The sequence below is a fragment of the Schistocerca gregaria genome, chromosome 6 (genome assembly GCF_023897955.1).
Source record: "Schistocerca gregaria isolate iqSchGreg1 chromosome 6, iqSchGreg1.2, whole genome shotgun sequence".
Lineage (NCBI taxonomy): Eukaryota > Metazoa > Arthropoda > Insecta > Orthoptera > Acrididae > Schistocerca > Schistocerca gregaria.
In genome coordinates, this window is record NC_064925.1 from 428589012 (window position 1) to 428613200 (window position 24189).

The 24189-nt window shown below is 39.2% G+C and overlaps 1 protein-coding gene across 4 annotated transcripts in view; it reads right to left on the reverse strand.

The window, feature by feature from the left end:
• The window catches only part of LOC126277975 (autophagy-related protein 16-1-like), an 865117-nt gene extending 843462 nt beyond the window's left edge, over positions 1-21655 (reverse strand). For 3 of the 4 annotated variants that reach the window (XM_049977631.1, XM_049977632.1, XM_049977634.1), the window contains exons 1-2: positions 21329-21622; positions 20674-20956 (exon numbers count right to left, since the gene is read on the reverse strand). In XM_049977631.1, coding sequence (XP_049833588.1) covers positions 20674-20956; positions 21329-21443 — 398 coding nt within the window. In that variant the 5' untranslated portion in view covers positions 21444-21622. Of the gene's footprint in view, positions 1-20673; positions 20957-21328 lie in introns of all 4 variants that reach the window. The other variant, XM_049977633.1, reaches the window with a different exon arrangement.
• Positions 21656-24189: the final 2534 nt, after the last annotated feature.

Consider the following 24189-nt stretch of genomic DNA (forward strand, 5'->3'; position numbering starts at 1 on the left):
GGATGTGTGAAGCTGGCCATTGGACAGATGGAGGTCAACATCAAGGAAAGTGGCATGGTATTTGGAGTAGGACCAGGTGAATCTGATGGAACCAAAGGAGTTGAGGTTGGAGAGGAAATTCTGGAGTTGTTCTTCACTGTGAGTCCAGATCATGAAGATGTCATCAATAAATCTGTACCAAACTTTGGGTTGGCAGGCCTGGGTAACCAAGAAGGCTTCCTCTAAGCGACCCATAAATAGGTTGGCGTACGAGGGGGCCATCCTGGTACCCATGGCTGTTCCCTTTAATTGTTGGTATGTCTGGCCTTCAAAAGTGAAGAAGTTGTGAGTCAGGATGAAGCTGGCTAAGGTAATGAGGAAAGAGGTTTTAGGTAGGGTGGCAGGTAATCGGCGTGAAAGGAAGTGCTCCATCGCAGCAAGGCCCTGGATGTGCGGAATATTTGTGTATAAGGAAGTGGCATCAATGGTTACAAGGATGGTTTCCGGGAGTAACAGATTGGGTAAGGATTTCAGGCATTCGAGAAAGTGGTTGATGTCTTTGATGAAGGATGGGAGACTGCATGTAATGGGTTGAAGGTGTTGATCTACGTAGGCAGAGATACGTTCTGTGGGGGCTTGGTAACCAGCTACAATGGGGTGGCCGGAATGATTGGGTTTGTGAATTTTAGAAGTAGGTAGAAGGTAAGGGTGCGGTGTGTTGGTGGGGTCAGGAGGTTAATGGAGTCAGGTGAAAGGTTTTGTAGGGGGCCTAAGGTTCTGAGGATTCCTTGAAGCTCTGCCTGGACATCAGGAATGGGATTACCTTGGCAAACTTTGTATGTAGTGCTGTCTGAAAGCTGATGCAGTCCCTCAACCACATACTCCCGACGATCAAGTACCATGGTCGTGGAACCCTTGTCCGCCGGAAGAATGACGAAGAAAAGGTCACCTATGTTTTCATTCTAGTTTGCATTATACAAAAATATTACCACTCTTTAGTAGTATAGTACAGTACAGCAAAGCAGAAAGCAAAAAGCAGCAAACCACCCCACGGCATGTAATGTATAACCATCAAATAGTTACAACTCTTCTTAAATCAATTAAGAACTTTATCCAATGGACAGTATCACTAGGAGGCCGACCTGAGACCTGCCGCCTTTCTTACGGTTGGGCATTCTGCGAAATACAAACCTGCACTACAAAGAGGAAATGAAACAAAGGCAGCAACTAGAACACAGTACATGGAAAATATTAAGAACAGGAGTCACAAAATACAAAGTAAACATGGTTATGTGGGGCTACTCCAAAGATGAGCAGTGCTAATGTGCAGAAACACTGACAACTGAACTTTTGCTCATAGGGTCAGGGATGGAGTTTGTTCTCGCAGTAGAATATCCCATTTTTGTTCAATGACAAGTCCATTAAAGCTGCATAGTTCTGTAGGAAGAGACTTTAGATGTTATTGCCTGGACACAGATAGTAAAGTAAGTACTAGTACAGTTTTGTCGGACTTTGTGGCACTACTACTTCGATGTAATGTTCATTATCCACCAACCTCTATGATTGCCAGATTTCAGGTTAATATTACTTGAATAGGATTGGGGAGAAGAGAAGTTTGTGGCACAACTTGACTAGAAGAAGAGATCGGTTGGTAGGACATGTTTTGAGGCATCAAGGGATCACAAATTTAGCATTGGAGGACAGCGTGGAGGGTAAAAATCGTAGAGGGAGACCAAGAGATGACTACACTACGCAGATTCAGAAGGATGTAGGTTGCAGTAAGTACTGGGAGAGGAAGAAGCTTACACAGGATAGAGTAGCATGGAGAGCTGCATCAAACCAGTCTCAGGACTGAAGACCACAACAACAACAACAACAACAACAACAACAACAACAACATTACTTAGTGAGTAAATGATGTGCTATATATACTGAAAAATTATGTTTTGTTGCCCTTGAAGAACTAGTTAATAATGAAAATATTTAACAATGAAAACAAAAACTATGAATGTTCAATGATATTGTGAAAAAGTTTGTAGTCCTATTGTGAATTATAACAAATAAATTTCAGCATATTAGAAACTAAATAACTCTCTTCAATTTTTCAAGTTTGTATATTACAAGCAGTAAGTGTAAATAATTTCATGTATATAAATACAACACCCATATTGTTCAGGTTTTTGATTTTAGCATTAGAGAACATGAGTAACAGCAAATGGGTACAGGGTGCCCTAAGCCATGTCCAGCAATACTGCCATCTGTTTGGGTGAACTGTCAATACCAATCACTCATCTCACAGACCATAATCTAGCCACTCTTCCCCCATACATTGTTCCTGTTATTATTTCATGTAATATGTGTTGACCACCACTTCTCATAAGGCAAAGGTTTTCCTGTGAGCAGTGATCACTGACACACAAATAAATATTCTCACACCATGGAACCATCCTTCAGCCCAAAGTTAATTTTTTTTTTCCTGAACCCTCCAACTGTTCTCTACACATCCCTTAACAGCTAGCTCACTTAATTATTTTTCTGTTTTCTGCATGTATTTCATGTGTTTATATCACATTTTTCTTTTAGTATAAGCCTTCCATTTTTATCTGAAGTGCTCATCAAAAATGCTTACCCATACTTATAACTCCAGGACATCATTAGCATTCCTATTTCTCTCCATGAAGCAATAAAGGTAGACTGCTGGGATAACGCAGCCATGGAAGTATAGGTGTATTCTGTACGACTTAGCTCTGAAGGGACGCACTGTCAGAAAGCTTAGCAATGTTTTAAATGTTTTCATGGGTCTGCCTCAACTTTATTGGGAATTTCTAACCTTTCCTCCTTCCATTATTCAGATTCCAACCAGGGCTTTCCATTCCAGAATGGATTCTCACTCTGCAGTAGAGTGTGTGCTGATATAAAACTTCCTGCAGATTGAAACTGTGTGCCAGATGAAGACTCAAACTTAGGACCTATGACTTTTGCAGGCAAGTGCTCTACCAAGTGAATTATCCAAGTTGTGATTCACGAACCATACTCAGAACTTTATTTCTGACAATATTCATCTCCTACCTTCCAAACTTCACATACATTTTCCTTTGAAACTTGCAGGACTATCACTCTTGGAAGAAAGGCTATTGCACAGACATGGCTTAGCCACAATCTGAGGCATGGTTCCAGTTGGAAGAGCATTTGCCTGCAAAAGTCATAGATCCCAAGTTCGAGTCTTAGTCCAGCACATCATTTTTATCTGCCAGGAACTTTCAGAGCTTTCCATTACTTACTTAAAACCTATGATGAGATTTTCCGTTCTTCTTAGGAACTTATCTACCTCCTCTATCAATTCTTCCCAATAAGGGTGTCCAGACTGACAAACAATATTGAATAATTAATAAAACGTGGGTTTTTTAAGCTACATCTTTCAATGTAAGACACACCTCCTTAGCATTCTACCAAACTATTTTAGTTTGTCTTCTACCAATTCTACAAGGAACATTATACAGTCAAACAACAGTGAGCCTTTCTGTCTAGTAATGTGTAATGCTTGACAGTTGTTTGTACTGAGGTTTAACTGTTAGTTGCTATGCCACGCATCTATTCTCTATAGGACTTCCTGCATATTGCTACAATTTTCTGGTATTGTGTGTTTCTTATATACACTGTGTGAACAGATTCAGAAGAGCTGCAGACACTATCCATCAGGTCATTAAAATACAATGAACAGTAACAACACAGTAACACTCACATGTAGACACTTGAAATTTACTTATACACCTGAAAATATAGACTCCTCCTTGATGACACATGAATCCAGACACAAATCTGGACCAATATCCTTTATGCTCATATTTTATCCAGCTGAGTTAACAACACTACTGTTAGCAGATTCCGCACATTCCTACAGAGAGGATTTTCTTTCTCCAAAAAGGTCATAATGTGTCAGCACACAATATGTTCCATAATGTAACAGACTGACTTCAACAATGTATCCCTATATTTATATGCATCTGTCCTTCAGTGGACCATAGAATGACCATCTTCATCAAAATAAATTTAAGAAAAAGACTTCAGCGTCACAGTCATCTGTGTGTATGAAACAAGGAAGGAAGATTATGGTTAATGGCATTTCAATGACAAGTTCAGTGCACACACTGATCCTCTCAATAGGTGGGATTATACTTGGCATGGCCTTCACCTCAACAGGAAGGGGAAGGGTAAACTGGCTGGGAAAATAGCAGGAAAGTTAAAGGGGGGAGGTACTGTCATGAGTGATAAAATACCAGTGGTTATAGGGTTCAGAAAAGACCCTTTTTTAGGGTAGCGAGGACAGAAAGAAACCAAATTTTAAGAGAGGTTAGGACTGAGACAAACATTCAGTTTGAGAAAGAAACCAAAAAACATAATTCTAGCTTATTACATCAGCATGAACAGCTATTGGTTAAGAATTTTCAACAGTCAGCAGATATTTTAACTCTACCCAATTTTAACTCAGTCAACGTGAAATGTCGGCTATCTTTACTGCATCAAAATATTTGAGGACTGAGAAATAAAATTTGAGATACTGAAGTCTTTTTCTTAAATTTATTTTGGTGAGGATGGTCATTCTATGGTCTACTGAAGGACATATACATAGATGAATTAAGAGTCTTCAAACCCAGCTGACATAATCTGCCCCTCTGAACATCATGTGACCACTGGTACAGAACTTTTAAGTGTTACAGAGTTTAGTTTAGCATCTCACTTTTGTAGATCAGAAATGGAGAAAGGAGGAGTTGCCACATTCATCAGTAACTGTCATAAATTTAAGAACATAGACATTCATAAATTTTTGCCTAGAACAGCATATGGAAGCATGTGCAACAGAAGTAGAATTTCACAAAAAATCCTTCATAATTGACGTGTATATCGAGCACCTGCAGGTAACTTTAATCTGTTTGTAAACCACCTTGAAGCTGTACTGGCCCATTTAACAACCAAAAACGAAGAAATAGTGGTTGCTGGCGATTTCAATGTAGATTTCCTTAAAGACTCTCCCAATAAGAACCTACTTGAGTTAGTAACAATATTATTCAACTTAATTCCCACTGCAAAGTTCCAAACTAGGGTAGCCAATTGCTCACAAATAGCCACTGATAATATCTTTATAGAAAAGTCCAATAAACAATATTACAAAACCAATAGTCAATGTCCTCTCAGACCATGACATGCAGTTCCTTCTGTTAAATATTAATACTGAACAGGATATAAAATCTGTTAAATCTGAGTTCAAGAAGGTAATCAATAAGCCAAAAATTGATTATTTTAGGACACTCCTCAGAGACATTCACTGGACTGATGTTTACAGTGCTCACGGCATGAATGAAAAATGTAACACTTTTGCTAATAAAGTGCTTACCTTATTCAAACACTGGTTTCCCCCAAAACTTACCAAGGTTAGAACAAAATCTACAAAGAAGCCATGGATTACTCAAGGAATACATCTACATCTACATCCACATCCATACTCCGCAAGCCACCTGACAGTGTGTGGCGGAGGGTACCCTGAGTACCTCTATCGGTTCTCCCTTCTATTCCAGTCTCGTATTGTTCGTGGAAAGAAGGATTGTCGCAATGCTTCTGTGTGGGCTCTAATCTCTCTGATTTTATCCTCATGGTCTCTTCACGAGATATACGTAGGAGGGAGCAATATACTGCTTGACTCTTCGGTGAAGGTATGTTCTCGAAACTTTAACAAAAGCCCATACTGAGCTACTGAGTGTCTCTCCTGCAGAGTCTTCCACTGGAGTTTATCTATCATCTCCGTAATGCTTTCGCAATTACTAAATCATCCTGTAACGAATCGAGCTGCTCTTCATTGGATCTTCTCTATATCTTCTATCAACCCCATCTGGTACGGATCCCACAGCGGTGAGCAGTATTCAAGCAGTGGGCCATCAAGTGTACTGTAACCTACTTTCTTTGTTTTCGGACTTCATTTCCGTAGGATTCTTCCAATGAATCTCAGTCTGGCATCTGCGTTACCGACGATTAATTTTATATGGTCATTCCATTTTAAATCACTCCTAATGCGTACTCCCAGATATTTTATGGAATTAACTGCTTCCAGTTGCTGGCCTATATTGTAGCTAAATGATAAAGGATCTTTCTTTCTATGTATTCACAGCACATTACACTTGTCTACATTGAGATTCAGTTGCCATTCCCTGCACCATGCGTCTATTCGCTGCAGATCCTCCTGCATTTCAGTACAATTTTCCACTGTTACAACCTCTCGATACACCACAGCATCATCTGGAAAAAGCCTCAGTGAAGTTCCGATGTCACCTACATGGTCATTTATGTATATTGTGAATATCAACGGTCCTATGGCACTCCCCTGCGGCACACCTGATATCACTCTTACTTCGGAAGACTTCTCTCCATTGAGAATGACATGCTGCGTTCTGTTATCTAGGAACTCCTCAATCCAATCACACAATTGGTCTGATAGACCATATGCTCTTACTTTGTTCATTAAACGACTGTGGGGAACTGTATCGAATACCTTGCGGAAGTCAAGAAACACGGCATCTACCTGTGAACCCGTGTCTAAGGCCCTCTGAGTCTCGTGGACGAATAGCGCAAGCTGGGTTTCGCACGACCGTCTTTTTCGAAACCCATGGTGATTCCTACAGATTAGATTTCTAATCTCCAGAAAAGTCATTATACTCTAACATAACATGTGTTCCAAAATTCTACAACTGAACGACGTTAGAGATATAGGTCTATAGTTCTGCACATCTGTTTGATGTCCATTCTTGAAAAAGGGGATGACCTGTGCCCTTTTCCAATCCTTTGGAACGCTATGCTCTTCTATAGACCTACGGTACACCACTGCAAGAAGGGGGGCAAGTTCCTTCGCATACTCTGTGTAAAATCGAACTGGTATCTAATCAGGTCCAGCAGCCTTTCCTATTTTGAGCGATTTTAATTGTTTCTCTATCCCTCTGTCATCTACACTCCTGGAAATTGAAATAAGAACACCGTGAATTCATTGTCCCAGGAAGGGGAAACTTTATTGACACATTCCTGGGGTCAGATACATCACATTATCACACTGACAGAACCACAGGCACATAGACACAGGCAACAGAGCATGCAAAATGTCGGCACTAGTACAGTGTATATCCACCTTTCGCAGCAATGCAGGCTGCTATTCTCCCATGGAGACGATCGTAGAGATGCTGGATGTAGTCCTGTGGAACGGCTTGCCATGCCATTTCCACCTGGTGCCTCAGTTGGACCAGCGTTCGTGCTGGACGTGCAGACCGTGTGAGACGACGCTTCATCCAGTCCCAAACATGCTCAATGGTGGACAGATCCGGAGATCTTGCTGGCCAAGGTAGTTAACTTACACCTTCTAGAGCACGTTGGGTGGCACGGGATACATGCGGACGTGCATTGTCCTGTTGGAACAGCAAGTTCCCTTGCCGGTCTAGGAATGGTAGAACGATGGGTTCGATGACGGTTTGGATGTACCGTGCACTATTCAGTGTCCCGTCGACGATCACCAGAGGTGTACGGCCAGTGTAGGAGATCGCTCCCCACACCATGATGCCAGGTGTTGGCCCTGTGTGCCTCGGTCGTATGCAGTCCTGATTGTGGCGCTCACCTGCACGGCGCCAAACACGCATACGACCATCATTGGCACCAAGGCAGAAGCGACTCTCATCGCTGAAGACGACACGTCTCCATTCGTCCCTCCATTCACGCCTGTCGCGACACCACTGGAGGCGGGCTGCACGATGTTGGGGCGTGAGCGGAAGACGGCCTAACGGTGTGCGGGACCGTAGCCCAGCTTCATGGAGACGGTTGTGAATGGTCCTCACCGATACCCCAGGAGCAACAGTGTCCCTAATTTGCTGGGAAGTGGCGGTGCGGTCCCCTACGGCACTGCGTAGGATCCTACGGTCCTGGCGTGCATCCGTGCGTCGCTGCGGTCCCGTCCCAGGTCGACGGGCACGTGCACCTTCCGCCGACCACTGGCTACAACATCGATGTACTGTGGAAACCTCACGCCCCACGTGTTGAGCAATTCGGCGGTACGTCCACCCGGCCTCCCGCATGCCCACTATACGCCCTCGCTCAAAGTCCGTCAACTGCACATACGGTTCACGTCCACGCTGTCGCGGCATGCTACCAGTGTTAAAGACTGCGATGGAGCTCCGTATGCCACGGCAAACTGGCTGACACTGACGGCGGCGGTGCACAAATGCTGCGCAGCTAGCGCCAGTCGACGGCCAACACCGCGGTTCCTGGTGTGTCCGCTGTGCCGTGCGTGTGATCATTGCTTGTACAGCCCTCTCGCAGTGTCCGGAACAAGTATGGTGGGTCTGACACACCGGTGTCAATGTGTTCTTTTTTCCATTTCCAGGAGTGTATTTCAATATCTACCATTTTGTCATCTGTGCGACAATCTAGAGAAGGAACTACAGTGCTGTCTTCCACTGTGAAATGGCTTTGGAAAAAAGACATTTAGTATTTCGGCCTTTAGTCTGTCATCCTCTGTTTCAGTACCATTTTGGTCACAGAGTGTCTGGACATTATGTTTTGATCCATCTACCGCTTTGACGTAAGACCAAAATTTCTTAGGATTTTCTGCCAAGTCAGTACATAGAACTTTACTTTCGAATTCAGTGAACGCCTCTTGTATAGCCCTCCTCACACTACATTTCGCTTCACAGAATTTTTGTTTGTCTGCAAGGCTTTGGCTATGTTTATGTTTGCTGTGAAGTTCCCTTTGCTTCCGCAGCAGTTTTCTAACTCAGTTGTTGTACCACGGTGGCTCTTTTCCATCTCTTACGATCCTGCTTGGCACATACTCATCTAATGCATATTGTGCGATGGTTTCGAACTTTGTCCACTGATCCTCAACACTATCTGTACTTAAGACAAAACTTTTGTGTTGAGCCGTCAGGTACTCTGTAATCTGCTTTTTGTCACTTTTGCTAAACAGAAAAATCTTTCTACCTTTTTTAATATTTCTATTTACGGCTGAAATCATTGATGCAGTAACCGCTTTATGATCACTGATTCCCTGTTTTGCATTAACTGTTTCAAATAGATTGCATCTGTTTGTCACCAGAAGGTCTAATATGTTATCGCCATGAGTCGGTTTTCTGTTTAACTGCTCAAGGTAGTTTTCAGATAAAGCACTTCAAAAAATTTCACTGGATTCTTTGTCCCTGCCACCCATTATGAACGTTTGAGTCTCCCAGTCTATATGCGGCAAATGAAAATCTCCACCCAGAACTATAACATGGTGGGGGAAATCAACTCGAAATATTTTCCAAATCATCCATCAGGTGCTCAGCCACAACACCTGCTGAGCCCGGGGGCCTATAGAGAAATCCAATTACCATGTCTGAGCCTGCTTTAACCGTAACCTTCACCCAAATCATTTCACATTTCGGATCTCCGTCAATTTTCTTCGTTACTATTGCACTTGTTATCGCTATAAACACGCCTCCCCCTTCACTGTCCAGCCTGTCTCTGCGGTATACATTCCAATCTGAGTTTAGGATTTCATTACTGTTTACGTCTGGTTTCAGCCAACTTTCTGTCCCTAGTACTAGGAATAGGGGTATCTTGTAAAACAAAAAGAAAACTGTGTCTGTTAAACTAGCACATTGCAAGAAATACTGCAAAATATTAAAGACTGTAATACGGACATCAAAGCAAATATAATTCAAGGAAAAGATAGTCATATCAGATAACAAAATAAAGACTATATGGGATATAGTGAGGGAGGAGACCGGTAGAACCAGACATGAAGAGGGACAAATACCATTAAGAGTAAATGATACATTGGTGACAGACGTGTATAGTGTTGCAGAACTTTTTAACAAACATTTTCTGTTACTGACAAGATGGGGTTGTAAGGTTCTGTAGATGCTGCTATGGAATACCTCAGACCAGGCATTTCAAGTAACTTCCATAATATGAATTTGACCCTCACTACCCCAGCAGAGATAATATTCATCATAAAATCTTTAAAATCAAAAATATCTAGTGGGTGCCATGAAATATCAACGAAGTTAATTAAAGAATGTGATTCTGAGTTAAGTAACATGTTGAGCTATCTGTGTAACCAGTCATTTATCAGTGGAATATTTTCTGAATGGTTGAAATACGCTGAAGTTAAGCCACTGTTTAAGAAGGGAGATAAGGAAATAGCATTAAATTTCCATCCAATTTCACTTTTGCCAGCATTCTCAAAAATTTTACAAAAAGTAATGTACAATTGGCTTTATAACCATCTTATCTCAAATAACGTACTGTCAAAGTCACAGTTCAGATTTCTAAAGGGTTCTGCTATTGAGAAGGCTATCTACACCTACAGTGAAAATGTGCTTAATCCATTAGACAAAAAATTGCCAGCAACTGGTATATTTTGTGATCTGTCAAAGGCATTTGACTGTGTAAATCAGAATATCTTTTTAAGTAACCTGGAATATTATAGTGTAACAGGAACTGCTGAAAAATGGTTCAAATCTTATATCTCTGGCAGGAAACAAAGGGTGTTATTAGGAAAGACATGATCGAGCATCATCCAACTGGGAACTACTTACATGTGGGGTCCCACAAGGTTCCATTTTAGGGAGCTTACTTTTTCCTGTGTATATCAATGACCTTTCATCAGTAACATTACCAGAAGTCAAGTTTGTTTTGTTTGCCGATGATACAAACATTGCAATAAATAGCAAATCAAGTGTAGTCTTAGAAAGGTCAGCCAATAAAATATTTGTGGACATTAATCACTGGTTCCTAGCCATTTCTTTGTCACTAAACTTTGAAGAAACACACTACATGCAGTTCAGAACTTGTAAGGTGTGTCCCACGAGTATATGCCTAACACACGATGACAAGCAGATAGAAGAAGTGGACAGTGTTAAATTCTTGGGATTACAGCTTGATAATAAATTCAACTGGGAGGAGCACACCACAGAACTGCTCAAGTGTCTTAACAAATATCTATTTGCAATGCAAATTGTGTCAGATACAGGGGATATAAAAATGAAAAAGCTGGCATACTATGCTTACTTTCATTCCATAATGTCATATGGGATTATTTTTTGGGGCAATTCATCAAGCCAAGCTAAGTTTTCCGGGCACAGAAATGTGCAGTAAGAGTTATATGTGGTGTGAACTCAATAACATCCTGCAGAAGCCTGTTTAGGGAACTAGGGATACTAACTACTGCTTCCCAATATATTTATTCCTTAATGAAATTTGTCATTAAAAATATATTACATTTTCAAACCAACAGCTCAATTCGTGGAATCAATACTAGAAATAAGAATAATCTTCACAAGGATTTAAAGTCACTTAGTCTTGTACAAAGAGGTGTGCATTATTCAGGAGCACACGTTTTCAATAACTTGCCAGCAGCCATAAAAAGCTTAACAACCAATGAAATTCAGTTTAAGACAATCTAACTTCTGCACCAGTTCAGTGCAGTAATGTGTTCATTGTAAATGAGTATTTAGTAGTTGTATTACATGTTTATTACCTTATAAATAAATGTTCTACATCCTGGAGGACCTCCTCACTACAGATCAATTGGAATTAAAGTAAATCTCATCTAATCTAAAAAAGTTAAAACTAGGAAAGGGTAGGGAAGGAAATTCGCTGTGGCCTTTCAAAGTCAATACATGCAGTCATTGATGCCTTAAGGATACAGATTGTCTCCTTTACAAGTGTGTTTTAGTAGCTCAGTGGGTAAGTACCAGGCTATGAGTTCTATGTCTGGGGTTCAAACTACTTTCAGTCCTAGTATTTTTATTAATAATATTAGGAAAAGGGTAGATTCTACTCACTATAGCAATGACCTGTTGAACTGCAGACAGTCACGACAAAAAGACTTTCACATTAAAGCTTACAGCCAAAGCCTTCTTCAGCAAAGAAAATACACACACATTCTCACAAGCTGGTATACCTCATACACACATGATCGCTACCACTGGCAGCTCCGACTGAAATAAGACAATGTGTGTTTTCTTTGCCGAAGAAAGCTTTGGCCAAAAGCTATAAGGTACACAAGTCTTTTCATTGTGCCTGCATGCAACACAACAGGTTATCGTTGCTGTGAGTAGAAATCTATTCTTTTCCTAATATTGTTGATACTCCAACCTGGAGTTTCTAGTATCTTTGTTGTCATTTATGGCTTTTTCACCTCCAACAATGATTTGTAAATGTAAAAAAATATCATACATAAAACAATGGAAAGGCAATAGCTCACCTACAGTGGAGTAATATTTGGAGCATAGAAACATGCAACAAAAAACAGTGTTCACACTAGCTTTCAAGCTCTTTCTCTTTTCCTAGTAAAAGAACACAAACACACACCCAAATATACATTTCCATGGCGAGACTAATGATTGATTACTGAAAGCTGTTGCCTGGACTAATGGAAGTTAGGAGGGGTAGGGAAAGATGCATAAGGCAAGGTAGTGAGATAGAGCGAGGCAGGTCTTTTGGCAGATGAGTCATTGGCTGCCCAAAAAGACAAAAAAATTTCAGAGAGTAGAGCATGTAAGATATATAGGGTGTTGGAGAGGGGGGGAGGGAGGGAAAAGCTGAGAGGAAGGTGTGTGTGTGTGTGTGTGTGTGTGTGTGTGTGTGTGTGTGTGTGTGTGTGTGTGAGTGTGTGTGTGTGTGTGTGTGTTTCTCTTTTCTGAAGAAGGCTTTGGCTGAAAAATTATAGGTAACAGTCTTTTCACCGTGCCTGTCTGCAACTCAACATGTCATCTTTCTGGTGAGTAGCAATTTGACCTTTTCATAATATTGTTGGTATTCCAACAAGGACTTTACAGTGTTTGATACATAACATGGCTGTTTTCACATGTGGCCCCTCCTTCTACAGAATAGGTGATGATGCCTTTGACTGGACAGCGGTAGGAGGTGGTGAGTGGGTGTATGGGACAGGTCTCGCATCTGGGCCGACCACAAGGAAATAAGCCACATGGTGAAGGATTGGGAGCAGCATTATAATAGGGATGGACAACGATATCCTGTAGGTTGGATGTGTTACAAAACACTACCTTGGGTGATGTGGGTGGGATATCCCTCGTATCAGTGTAAACGAGAGATAGTTGAAACCATGGTAAAGGATGTGGTTGAGTTTTTCAAAGCCAGGGTGATACTGGATGATCAGAGAAGTACTGGTCAATGTCTAGTTCGCAGGTTTACTGGTGTCCAAGGAAAAAATGGCACAGGAGATCTATTCAAAGATGAGGTGGGTAAAATACTGTCAGTAAAGGCTCTAATAAGGTTAGCAATATGTTTTGGCAACTCCTGCTTTCCAATGGAAATGCAGCATCCACATGTGGTGAGGTTGTAAGGAAAATACTTTCTGACATGGAACAGGTGACAGCTGTCAACATGGGGGTACTTTTGGTGGTTTGCGAGCTTGACGTGAACAGAAGTATTTATGGCACCACCTCAGAGGTACAAATTGACTTCTAGAATGGTGTCTTGTTGAGCTGAGAATAACCAGGTGAAGTGGATTTAGGAACAGGTGTTGAGGTTATGGGCGAAAGAGCAAAGATTTTCTCGGCCATGATATTTTCATAATCTGAACTCGAACCAGACAAGCAGTTTTAGTGGTGACTCGACAGGAAGGATTACTCCAGATAATTTGTTTATAAGTTGGCATAGGATGTGCCATGAGAGTTCCCATGACAGTATGAAGGATTTCTTTATAGATTTGGCCTCCAGAAAAGAAATAATTTTGGGTGAGGATGTGATTGGCTAGGAGGGTTAGCAAAGACATGGTGGGTTTGAAAGCACGAGGATGTTTGGAAAGGCCTTGCAGTCGTGACAAGGGAGATTGTGGTGTACATCCACAGTGACCAAGAAGGAAATATCATGGTCCAGAGCTGAAGTTAAGCGGTAGGTCTCCTGTAACTGTGCCAGTAGGTCAATTCAAAGGCATGACGAATACAAGGGGATACCACCCACAGGACAACAATATCTAGTAAAGCACTGTGATATTCAAACCAACCTTCTAGTTGAGGACATTTTTACTTTTACTTCACATAAACTGAACAAAAAATTTATGGTCTGTTAGTCACCAAAAAATGAAAGCCCATGCCCTCATTCACCGATTCTATGACTGTTCTGAGAAGTTTTCAGAAAAATATATGGTACCAACATCAAAAGATAGTGCCAAGGAGAAATAAGTAGTCAGAATATAGTACAGTGTGTTTAAGTTGGCCAATCATACCTTACAGTGCACCACATGTCTAATTGTGACCCAGGACAATTCACCAGCTTTAGTCTGTCACTCAGTTTGTCAACCAGCCTCAAAGGGTCATTTCAAGATTAAGCATGCACACGTTGTCACTTTATGGCAAGACAAGCTGTCAGTACAGGAAGCTGCCTGCCTAAATGGTATACAGCACACTGACATTCAAACATTTAACTGATGTTTTGCAAAACAATACTTTCAAGATCTACTTCATAGTGCTCGTCAGTGATCAAAACCACTGGCTGATAACCACTACCTATAAATTGTGAGTCATACGTACCCCAAGGAGTATTCAACATATCACACTTTATGGTGGCAACTGGGAGGGCTTTGTCAACTCAGAAAAGACACAAATGTCTGCACACAAATTTGGCCTCTAGCTATCCATTATTAACGACAATTATAAAAACCTTTCTGCAGAAGGTAAGAATCAACCAAATAGATGACCTGCAGTACCTGCTAAGAGAATCCAATCGAGCATGTTTAGGACAAATTGAAACTTGTAGTATATTGTGGCAGGAAACCTTATCATTCAGTGGATGACCTTGGAAAAACATCCATCAAAAATTGACACAGGCTATAGCAGTAATGTCTCACGCAATATGTGAACAACTTACCATGGAAAGTCCGGCAATTTTGACCATACCTAGTCTTTCATTCTCCCCTCACCTGGAACCTAAGTCCACAAACATTCGCAGATATGCATGTAGAGCAAAACTTTTCATAAAAAGTTTATATTTCCATCAGAATTTAAGATTTCACTCCTGCTCCCTTCTAGTTTCAGCTTACTTTCTGTTCCCTAATACGTGGGCAGCACTTTCGCTAATAAAAAAAGACTAATTTTAGGCTCTTACCTGCAATGTACCTGCAGTTACCTAATGTCATTTAACCACCTTATTTTTCTACATTAAAAATATGAATGTTCTTAAGAACAAGCCTCACACGACAGATGCTTAAACAATTTTTGTAAAAACCTGAGTAACCTGACATTTACATTCAAAATTTGGTTGTCCTCTGCATGCTCAACTGAAATTGCATGAAATGACAAAGGGCATGAAATAAGAAAATGTTGGCATCTTAATTTATATTATCAATTGGAGACACAGATCTGGGAAATATAATGGATGATTAGATTAGTTTTCGGTTCCATAGATCTGTGCTGAGGAGATCCTCGTGGATATGGAACATGCCAACTTTTTTTTAAAGCTGAAATAACAATACTAAACAATATTAATGATACATCATTTGTTTCTATTAAAAAATTCATAGATGGAGTAGAAGGAGTTGGTCACTATTAAGTCTTTCAGGCTCCTTTTAAACTGATCTTTATTGTAACTAAATTTTTTATGTTTACTGGCAAATTATTGAAGATGAGTGATCCTTTTTGAACTACAGTAAGTGTTTTTAAGTCCTTGTGCAGATCATTTTTGTTCCTGGTATTGTATGTATGAAATGAGCTGGTAGTAGTAGTAGTAGAGGGGTTTTGGGCGCACGACAGCAAGGTCTTCAGCGCCCGTTCAGTAACTTAGTGAGACGGGTGTCAAGAAATATCCCAGAACAGGAATATAAGACGGAACAGAAAACTGAACTGAGCTGTTTGTTGGTAAAAGAGATATATTATTTAGGACAAATTTCATTAAGGAGTAAATATACTGAGAGGCAGTAGTTAGTATACCCAGTTCTTTAAAGATGTTTCTACAGGACGTCCGTGAATTTACTTCACAAATAATACGTATTACGCGCTTTTGGACCCTGAAAACTTTTGTTTGACTTTAAGAGTTACCCCAAAATATTATATCATATGACATTATGGAATGAAAGTAGGCAAAGTATGCAAGCTTTTTCATGTTTATGTCACTTATGTCTGCTAACACTCGAATTGCAAATACAGATTTGTTAAGGCATTTTTGCTGTTCTGTGGTATACTCCTCCCAACTGAATTTATTATCAAGTTGTAATCCCAGGAATTTAAGACTGTCAACATCTTCTATCTGCTCTTCTTCATACTTCATGCATATGCTGGGTGGAAACGTCTTACAGGTTCTGAATTGCATATATTGGGACTTTTCGAAGTTCAATGTCAGTGAGTTGGCTTTAAACCATTTATTAATATCCATGAAAATATCATTAGCAGATCTTTCTAGAACTACACTCGACATACTATTTATTGCAATACATGTGTCATCTGCAAACAAAACGAACTCGGCTTCTGGCAGTGTAACTGATGAGAGATCATTAATGTACACAAAAATAAGCAATGGCCCTAAGATGGATCCTTGTGGGACACCACATGTAATTTCTTCCCATTCTGATGATGACTGATGACTTAATTCAATAGTCTCTTGCACTGACACCCTTTGTTTTCTGTTAGTGAGGTATGACTTGAACCATTTTGCAGCACTGCCTGTGACACCATAGAATTCTAATTTATTTAAAAGGATGTTGTGGTTCACACAATGAAATGCCTTTGACATACCACAGAAAATACCAGCTGCTAGTAATTTGTTATTTAATGAATTAAGTATATTTTCACTGTACGTGTAAATAGCCTCCTCAATATCAGAACCCTTCAGAAATCCAAACTGTGTTCTTGATAATATGTTATTTGTGGTGAGATGATTGAGCAGCTGCCTGTACATTACTTTTTCTAAAACTTTTGAGAATGCTGGAAAAAGTGAAATCGGTCTGTAGTTTGACGGTATCTCTTTATCCCCTTTCTTGAATAGAGGCTTAACATCTGCATATTTTAGCCAGTTGCATATTTTAGCCAGTCAGGAAATGTCCCAGTTATAATTGACTGGTTACACAAGTAACTTAGAACTATACTAAACTCACAAGAATGGGCCTTAATTAACTCTGTTGATATTTCATTGTAAGCACTAGAATGCTTTGTTTTTAAAGATTTTATTATGGAAGTTATTTCTTTTGGTTAAGTGAGTGACATATTCATGTACCTGAAGCTATTTGTAAAGACTAGTTTCAGATATTCAAGGGCATTATTTACTGATCCTGACAATCTCATTCTATCAGTAATGGATATAAAGTACTTGTTAAATAGATTTGCCAAACTATGCCCATCAGTTACTAATGTGTCATCTACCCTTAGTGATATTTGCTCCTGTTTCTTTCTGGTTCTACCAGTCTCCTCTTCCACTATATCCCATACTGTTTTTATTTTGTTCCCTGACATTGCTATATTCTTCTCGTAGTATGTCTGTTTAGATGTCTGAATTACATTTTTTTAAATATTTTACAGTAATCCCTATATTCTAAATCATCAGCATTGGAGCTATTCTTGGTCAGATACATTTTCCTTTTTGTCTTACAGGAAATCTTTATTCCTTGTGTAAGCCATAGTTTTATTATAGACTTCTGTTTAATTTGAGTAACTATTAGAAGAAAACAGTTTTCAAACATGGTACTGACATTGTTCATGAATGTGTCATATTTTTCATTCATGTCATGAACACTATAAACATCTTTCCATGAACACTATAAACATCTTTCCAGTTCATATCTTTGAGCAGTTTTCTAAAACACTCCATTTTTTGTTGACTGACTACTCTCCTGCACTCAGATTTAGCAGTCTTGATAATCTGCTTAGAATTTACATCTAAAACAAGGAGCTGCATGTCATGATCTGATAGTCCATTTATTACAGGTTTTATGATATGATTTTGTTCCTTTGATTTATCTATAAAAATGTTATCATTGGCAGTCCTTGAGGATTTAGTGGTCCTAGTTGGAAAGTTTAAAGTATGAGTTAGATTGAAAGACAACATTACTAACTGCAGTAAATGTTTACTGGAAGATTACATTAGAAAATCTGTATTAAAGTCATCAGCAATCAAAATTTCTTTATTTCTTCCTGTTAAATAACCCAAAAGAGCTTCTAGTTGATTTATGAATAGATTATAATTTCCTGCAGGTGCTCGGTAAATAGTTACTATTATATAGAATCTGTTATGGAGCTCTACTTCTGTTGCACATGCTTCTAGATGCTGCTCTAAACAGAATTTATTAATGTCAATGTTCTTGAATTTATGGCAGTTTTTAATAAATGTGGCAACTCCTCCTCCATCCATGTCTACTCTGCAGAAGTAGGAAGGTAGCTTAAATCCTGAAAAGTCTAACATATCCATACTAGTGGTCACTTGATGTTCAGAGTGGCAGATTATGTCAATTTCGTTAGATGCATTCATTTTATACATACAAATGAGTAGTTCATCAACTTTATTTCTGAGTCCCGGAATGTTCTGGTGTAATAAAGATAACTGATACTGCATACTAATGGGTTTATAACTGCTTTGGCAAGATGAACTGGCAGTTTCTGATTACTTTCTGTTAAACATTGTTTAAATGGAGGCTGTATGCTAAAATCTGTCTCCTGTCCATCTGTTTTCTCAAACTGAGTGTGTCTGCCAATTTCTCTTAAAACTCGTTTTCTTTCCCCCTTCCCTATCCTAAAAAAGGAATCTCTCTGACACCTGCGACCACTGGTATTTTAAAAGTGGCTACAGGTTACAAAGTGGACCACCCCCTCCCCTCCCCACCACACTCCATTGTTCACAATTTCTGTATCATATATACCAAAATACTTATTGGAAACTTGCAACTTGCACATAGTATGACATAGATTTTCTTTTAATTTGTGTGTGTTTAAGATGCCAAGTGTGTTAAATATGGCACGAAAAGAAAACTCGGCTATGCTAAATGTCAGTCTCTTGCCACAACCTTTATTTGGCATTCACATTCATAGGCTCTGCCAACTCAAAAACAAATTATCACCATCCACCCTAACCAAGACCATGGGAAACACTGAAGATCAGTCAAGATTTCGAGATGGTGTCCCAACACCACACTCCAGCCAAAAAGTAAATAATCTGTTTGTTTATTCCAGCTCTGACAAATGATGTAAAACTTCATTATAAACAAATAAAAACAACACCTGGGAATAGGTGGTCTTAGGTGGGGATGTTCTTGTAATTAACACTTTCACACCCCACTTATCACCTTACAATCTAATATCAACCTATGCTACAGTTTATCATCAGCACAACATCAATCTAAAAAAGTAAATAATAATGTGCTCACAGTAACATCACTGCTCATATCAGAACAACAATGCTCTTCCCCTATATACTCACCATTTTCCCTAAACTCCCAGAGATCTAGTAAAGGAGATGATATAAGCCACCATCCACATCAAGCAAACAACATATTGTAAACAAAACACTTGACTGAAATATACAAATAAAAAGACTAAAGTTACCATCTATGAAACATACGACATCACACTTTAAGAAATATACCATTGGCTGGTCAAGAGCAATGTTCAATTGAGTAGTCAGCTTGGCCAATGACAATGACAGTCAGTGCTGTCATGTCACGTTTATTCATATTCACAGTTTTTTTTTTTATATCTGGTGAAGCAAATGAATATGAAAGCATAAAAACTGGTTGTGATAACATACTGATTTGTAGCTTTGCCAGAGGCCTAGGCTACAAAGGAAAGTGGTAGTTCGGTTTAAAGTTGGCAATGGCAACGGATGTGATATTAAAAACAAAAACTGGTCGTGGTGACAGACTGATTTATAGCTTACTCTGTTTGAAAAAAATTGCCAGTGACATTACATTATAGTCGTCTTACTGTCTACAGTGTTTGCCACTCGTTTTCTATGTCATTGGTCAAAGCTGACAATCATACCAAACATTCCTCTAACTCCCCACATCTTACTGTTCTTCACAAGACCTGGAAACATTGACTCAACATTCAATCAATGATGATGTCATTAAGGAAATTACCTCAGTTAATGCTGGGCAAAAAAATTAATCATGTCCTTTTCAAAGGAATAATCCAAACATTTGCCTTAGGCCATCTTTAAGAAACCATGGGAAACCTAAATCTGGATGGCCAGACAGAAATCTGAATCAACTGAAAGTGTGTCCAGCGTCTTACTACTGGCAGCCTTCTGTGGTATAAGAAAATATGGAATGATTTAATAGGAAAAGTGGTACAGTACAATAATAAATGAAGCACTGATGAACAGAGACAAACACTCAACACAATGATCCATTATTTTACTAATGTAGACGAGAGTAAAGAAGCAATTTTATGAGTACTGTCACAGTTGAAAAAAAAAAAAAAAAAAAAAAGGAGGTGAGAGAAAGAAGCAGCCAGTCTTCTGTTAAGGCACATGTATGTCGTCACACTTCGAATCGTTACCTCACGGGGCAAAGCCGACATTCCATATTGGTAGATTGTCCCCCATTTTTCTGTTTGCGCACACACATGATGTCAAATACTACACCATCAACACGTCACGGAACGAAACCACCAATATCAATTATTGGTGGGTCGTCACTTAAAATAATTTAGCTACGATTAATCACTACCAAATCCGTACCTGATTTCTAAGGCATTGAGCTGTTTCTCCTTCTCCTGGAGTTTCTTGTTTAGATCTATTATCTGTTGCGCGTTTTCCCCCTTTCGACGGTGTAGTTCTGTAAGTTCCTCTTGCTGCATGAGCAGCTTTTGTTCCAGGGCCTGCACTCTGTCATTGGGTTTTCCATCAGACAAACTATTTCTCGGCAGTCTTTCGAGAGATTGTCGCCGCAAGGTCTCATTTTCAACGAATAATTCACGATTTTCAGTTCGTAATGCTGCCGCACTTTCAAAAAGGCGATTATCTGAAACCGAGTAACACAAATTGCATTACAAAATATTTCTCGATGACAATTTACAAAATTTCTTAAATCTCTTATAAATCACTGTGTGACTTTGGCGTGATACAAAAACAGGATGAAGTCGGAGCACATTATGGTAACACAGATGTTTCGTGAGTCACATTGAATAAATATCGTTGCTTCATTAAAAAACAATGCCACATCTATTAAAAATTGTATAAAACATGATAACGTGCAGCAGGATATGCCCAAACACAGTTACATCAAGATTTATAGGTTAGGAAATCGTAAACATTACCTACACTTCACCCATTATGAATAAAAACCCTCCGTGCGTTTATTGAATGACTTTTGCAGCCAAAGTGAATTACTTACGGAGGGCTATGAGGTCATTAAAGGGTTGACATTCTTGTCTGTTTCTGTTTTGCAGTTGTGACAGGATACTTTTTCTCCAATCTGAAGTTTCTCCGAACAGGTTAGGTGTTGCCATTTAATTTTGTTTTGTGTCTATTGGTCAGCTGAAAAAACAGTTTCTCGAAACATTGGGATGAACTGTCATAATGTTGAAATATGTTGTCAAATTTCACTACTGCCATCAACTTTTAAAAAACATCTATCACCACAGCCTTCTTACTTAGCGCGCCGCACTGCACAACGATAGTCTTTGGCGCCAACCATAGAATATGTATATCTAAGAAGTGAGCATGGTCTACTCCGCATGTTCCCAACATCAAACCGGTAATTATGGGGCAACGTTGCCTGCCTACAATTTACGGTAATATCGCAACTTGAGTATTACATGTATTTTTCTTGCTTTATATACGTTCCTGCACATTTGGGTTTTAGTAACAGCTGTGGTGCAGTATTGTTGTTAAAGGTGTAAAGAGAAGTATGTGAAAGGAGAATAAGGTACTTTTCAAAGCTATGTACAAAAAATGTATAACTGTAAATGACATATTGAAATAAGGTACTTTATATCAAGACACAGTGCTATAAAGTATTGTATTGTGGAGATAATTTCTGCGATTTTATGGCCGTGTGTTTACAAGAAAAGTTCAAATGGATCTGTGCACTACGGGACTTAACATCTCAGGTCATCAGTCCCCATAAGACAAGTGTTAGATAAACTTGCAAGTGCGTTTTAGTAAACTGACAGCCAGCGTATACATACTACTGCCACGTTAACATGCAAATTTATATATGACAGTCTGATTAATTTCCGCCAATTTACGCAAGTTCACAAACCTTTGTGCGTATCTAAGTATTTCCACATGAGAGTTTCCTGTACAGTGTCATTGTAACGTAATTAATTAGAACAGATTTGACAATATGAATCAGTGCAATACAATACCTTAAAAATATTGTTTTCTTTCATTTCTTATCAGATAACCAAAAGTAAGTTAAATGAAATGGAATCTGAGCTATGATACTGTTGCAAAAGAGCACAAACCATTGCTCATCACATCTTTAAACAAACTTCAGTTCCTGGTATCTAATTCTTAAGATGACTGTAAAATGCATGTACAAGGTTTCACATTACTTCTGAAGGTGGTTCGTCTGTAGTAGCGAAGTAATAGCACTCAAAATACGCTAAGCGCTATATGGGCGAAATTGCACCATCCCAGGACCATGTGACTTGAGCTGTAGTAGATTTTTCGGACAGAATACTCGTTCTGCGCATCTGACTGTTCATGTCATAGATTTAAGTCCTCTATGGCGACAACACATTACAACATCTCCATTTCGGAGATCTGACTGCCTGAGATTTCACATATGAAGGTTTAAGTTCTTTGAAAACTATCTCATCGCCAGTTGTCTCAAGGAAAGCGGCGAGGACCTCAGCATAGTAGCAATTGAGACCATGTGGCAGCCCATTCATTGTACATTCAGCATTGTTAAAGGATTGTAAATAATATTACAGGATCATATTTGTTTCTGTTACATGTGTGCAAGTATCTTTGATGAATTTGTTCATTGTATTAGAGACCTGTGAAATTTTAAAAAATATAAAGTTGTTCTGTTGTTGATCTTACATTAAGTTCTGGCACTTTAATAAATCTTTGCTTTATCATTTAGAGGTTGGGTATTTATATTTTTTATCCTAAAATGGTAGCACAGGAGCGTGGTTCCGATTAGCATTGATTCTATATATAATTGAGACTTGTTTAATAGTGACAGAATCGACTAATTCAAGCAGAAGGTCTGCGACGTGATAACCATTTTTGCAGACAGTTTATGAAGTTATTCGACGGTTTTGTAAGCGTAAAAAGAAAATAAGGGCAAATCATCATGACTGAAGAAAAACATCTGGTTGAAAAATTAAATGGTGAAGAAAAATGGGCTACCTGGCGTATTCTTATGAAGGCTGTCTTGGAATTCACGCTCTTTACAATGATGGTTGGTAGCCCTGCCCAAGGCCGCACGTACGGAGACAGAGCTCTCGCGAAAGTTAAGTAATTTAGGTTGCAATTAATTGTATTTGAACACTTTTAACTAATTAAAGACGTTCTTTAGTGTACTCTTCAAGCTCACCATTAAAAGTTTTTCTTCTATTTGCGTAGTGGTCTAGTAATCGCGAAAAGTTCGTTTGTTTACTTACTGCTGCTTAGGCCTAATTTTTCGAGTGTGCATATTTAGCGTTATACCGCAATTGGAAGTGCATTTGTTGTGGTTTAACTGATTAAATACGTTCATTACGGTGCCTTTCAAGCTCACCATTAAAGGTTTTTCTTTTATTTGCGTATTGCTCCAGTAATCGCGAAACTTTCATTTTGTTTATATTTCGCAGCTTTGCCTTACTTTCCGAGTGTGCATACTTAGCATTATACCACAATCTTAAGTACATTTGGTATAGATTAACTGTTCATTAGTGTGCTCTTCAAGCTTGCCATTAAAGGTTTTTCTTTTATTTACGTAATCACAGAAAGTTCGTTTTCGTTACATTCGGCTGTTTAGGCTTAATTTTTCATCGTGCATATTTAGCGTTATACAACAAATTTAAGTGAATTTGGTAATAGTTTACTTACATATTAGTTTCCAAAACATATTTAGTATCCCATTGCATCTGTATTTAATACATTATCATTATCACTTAGTAAATCTCTTAGCTAATTTCCAAACTACCATGGATACTAAGTGTGTGAGCTGCAGTAGGAAAGTTAGTTCAGGGGTTTTGTGCAGCTGTTGTGACTGGTGGTTTCATTGGGGACATTGTAGCGGCGTGGGAATTAGGGAAG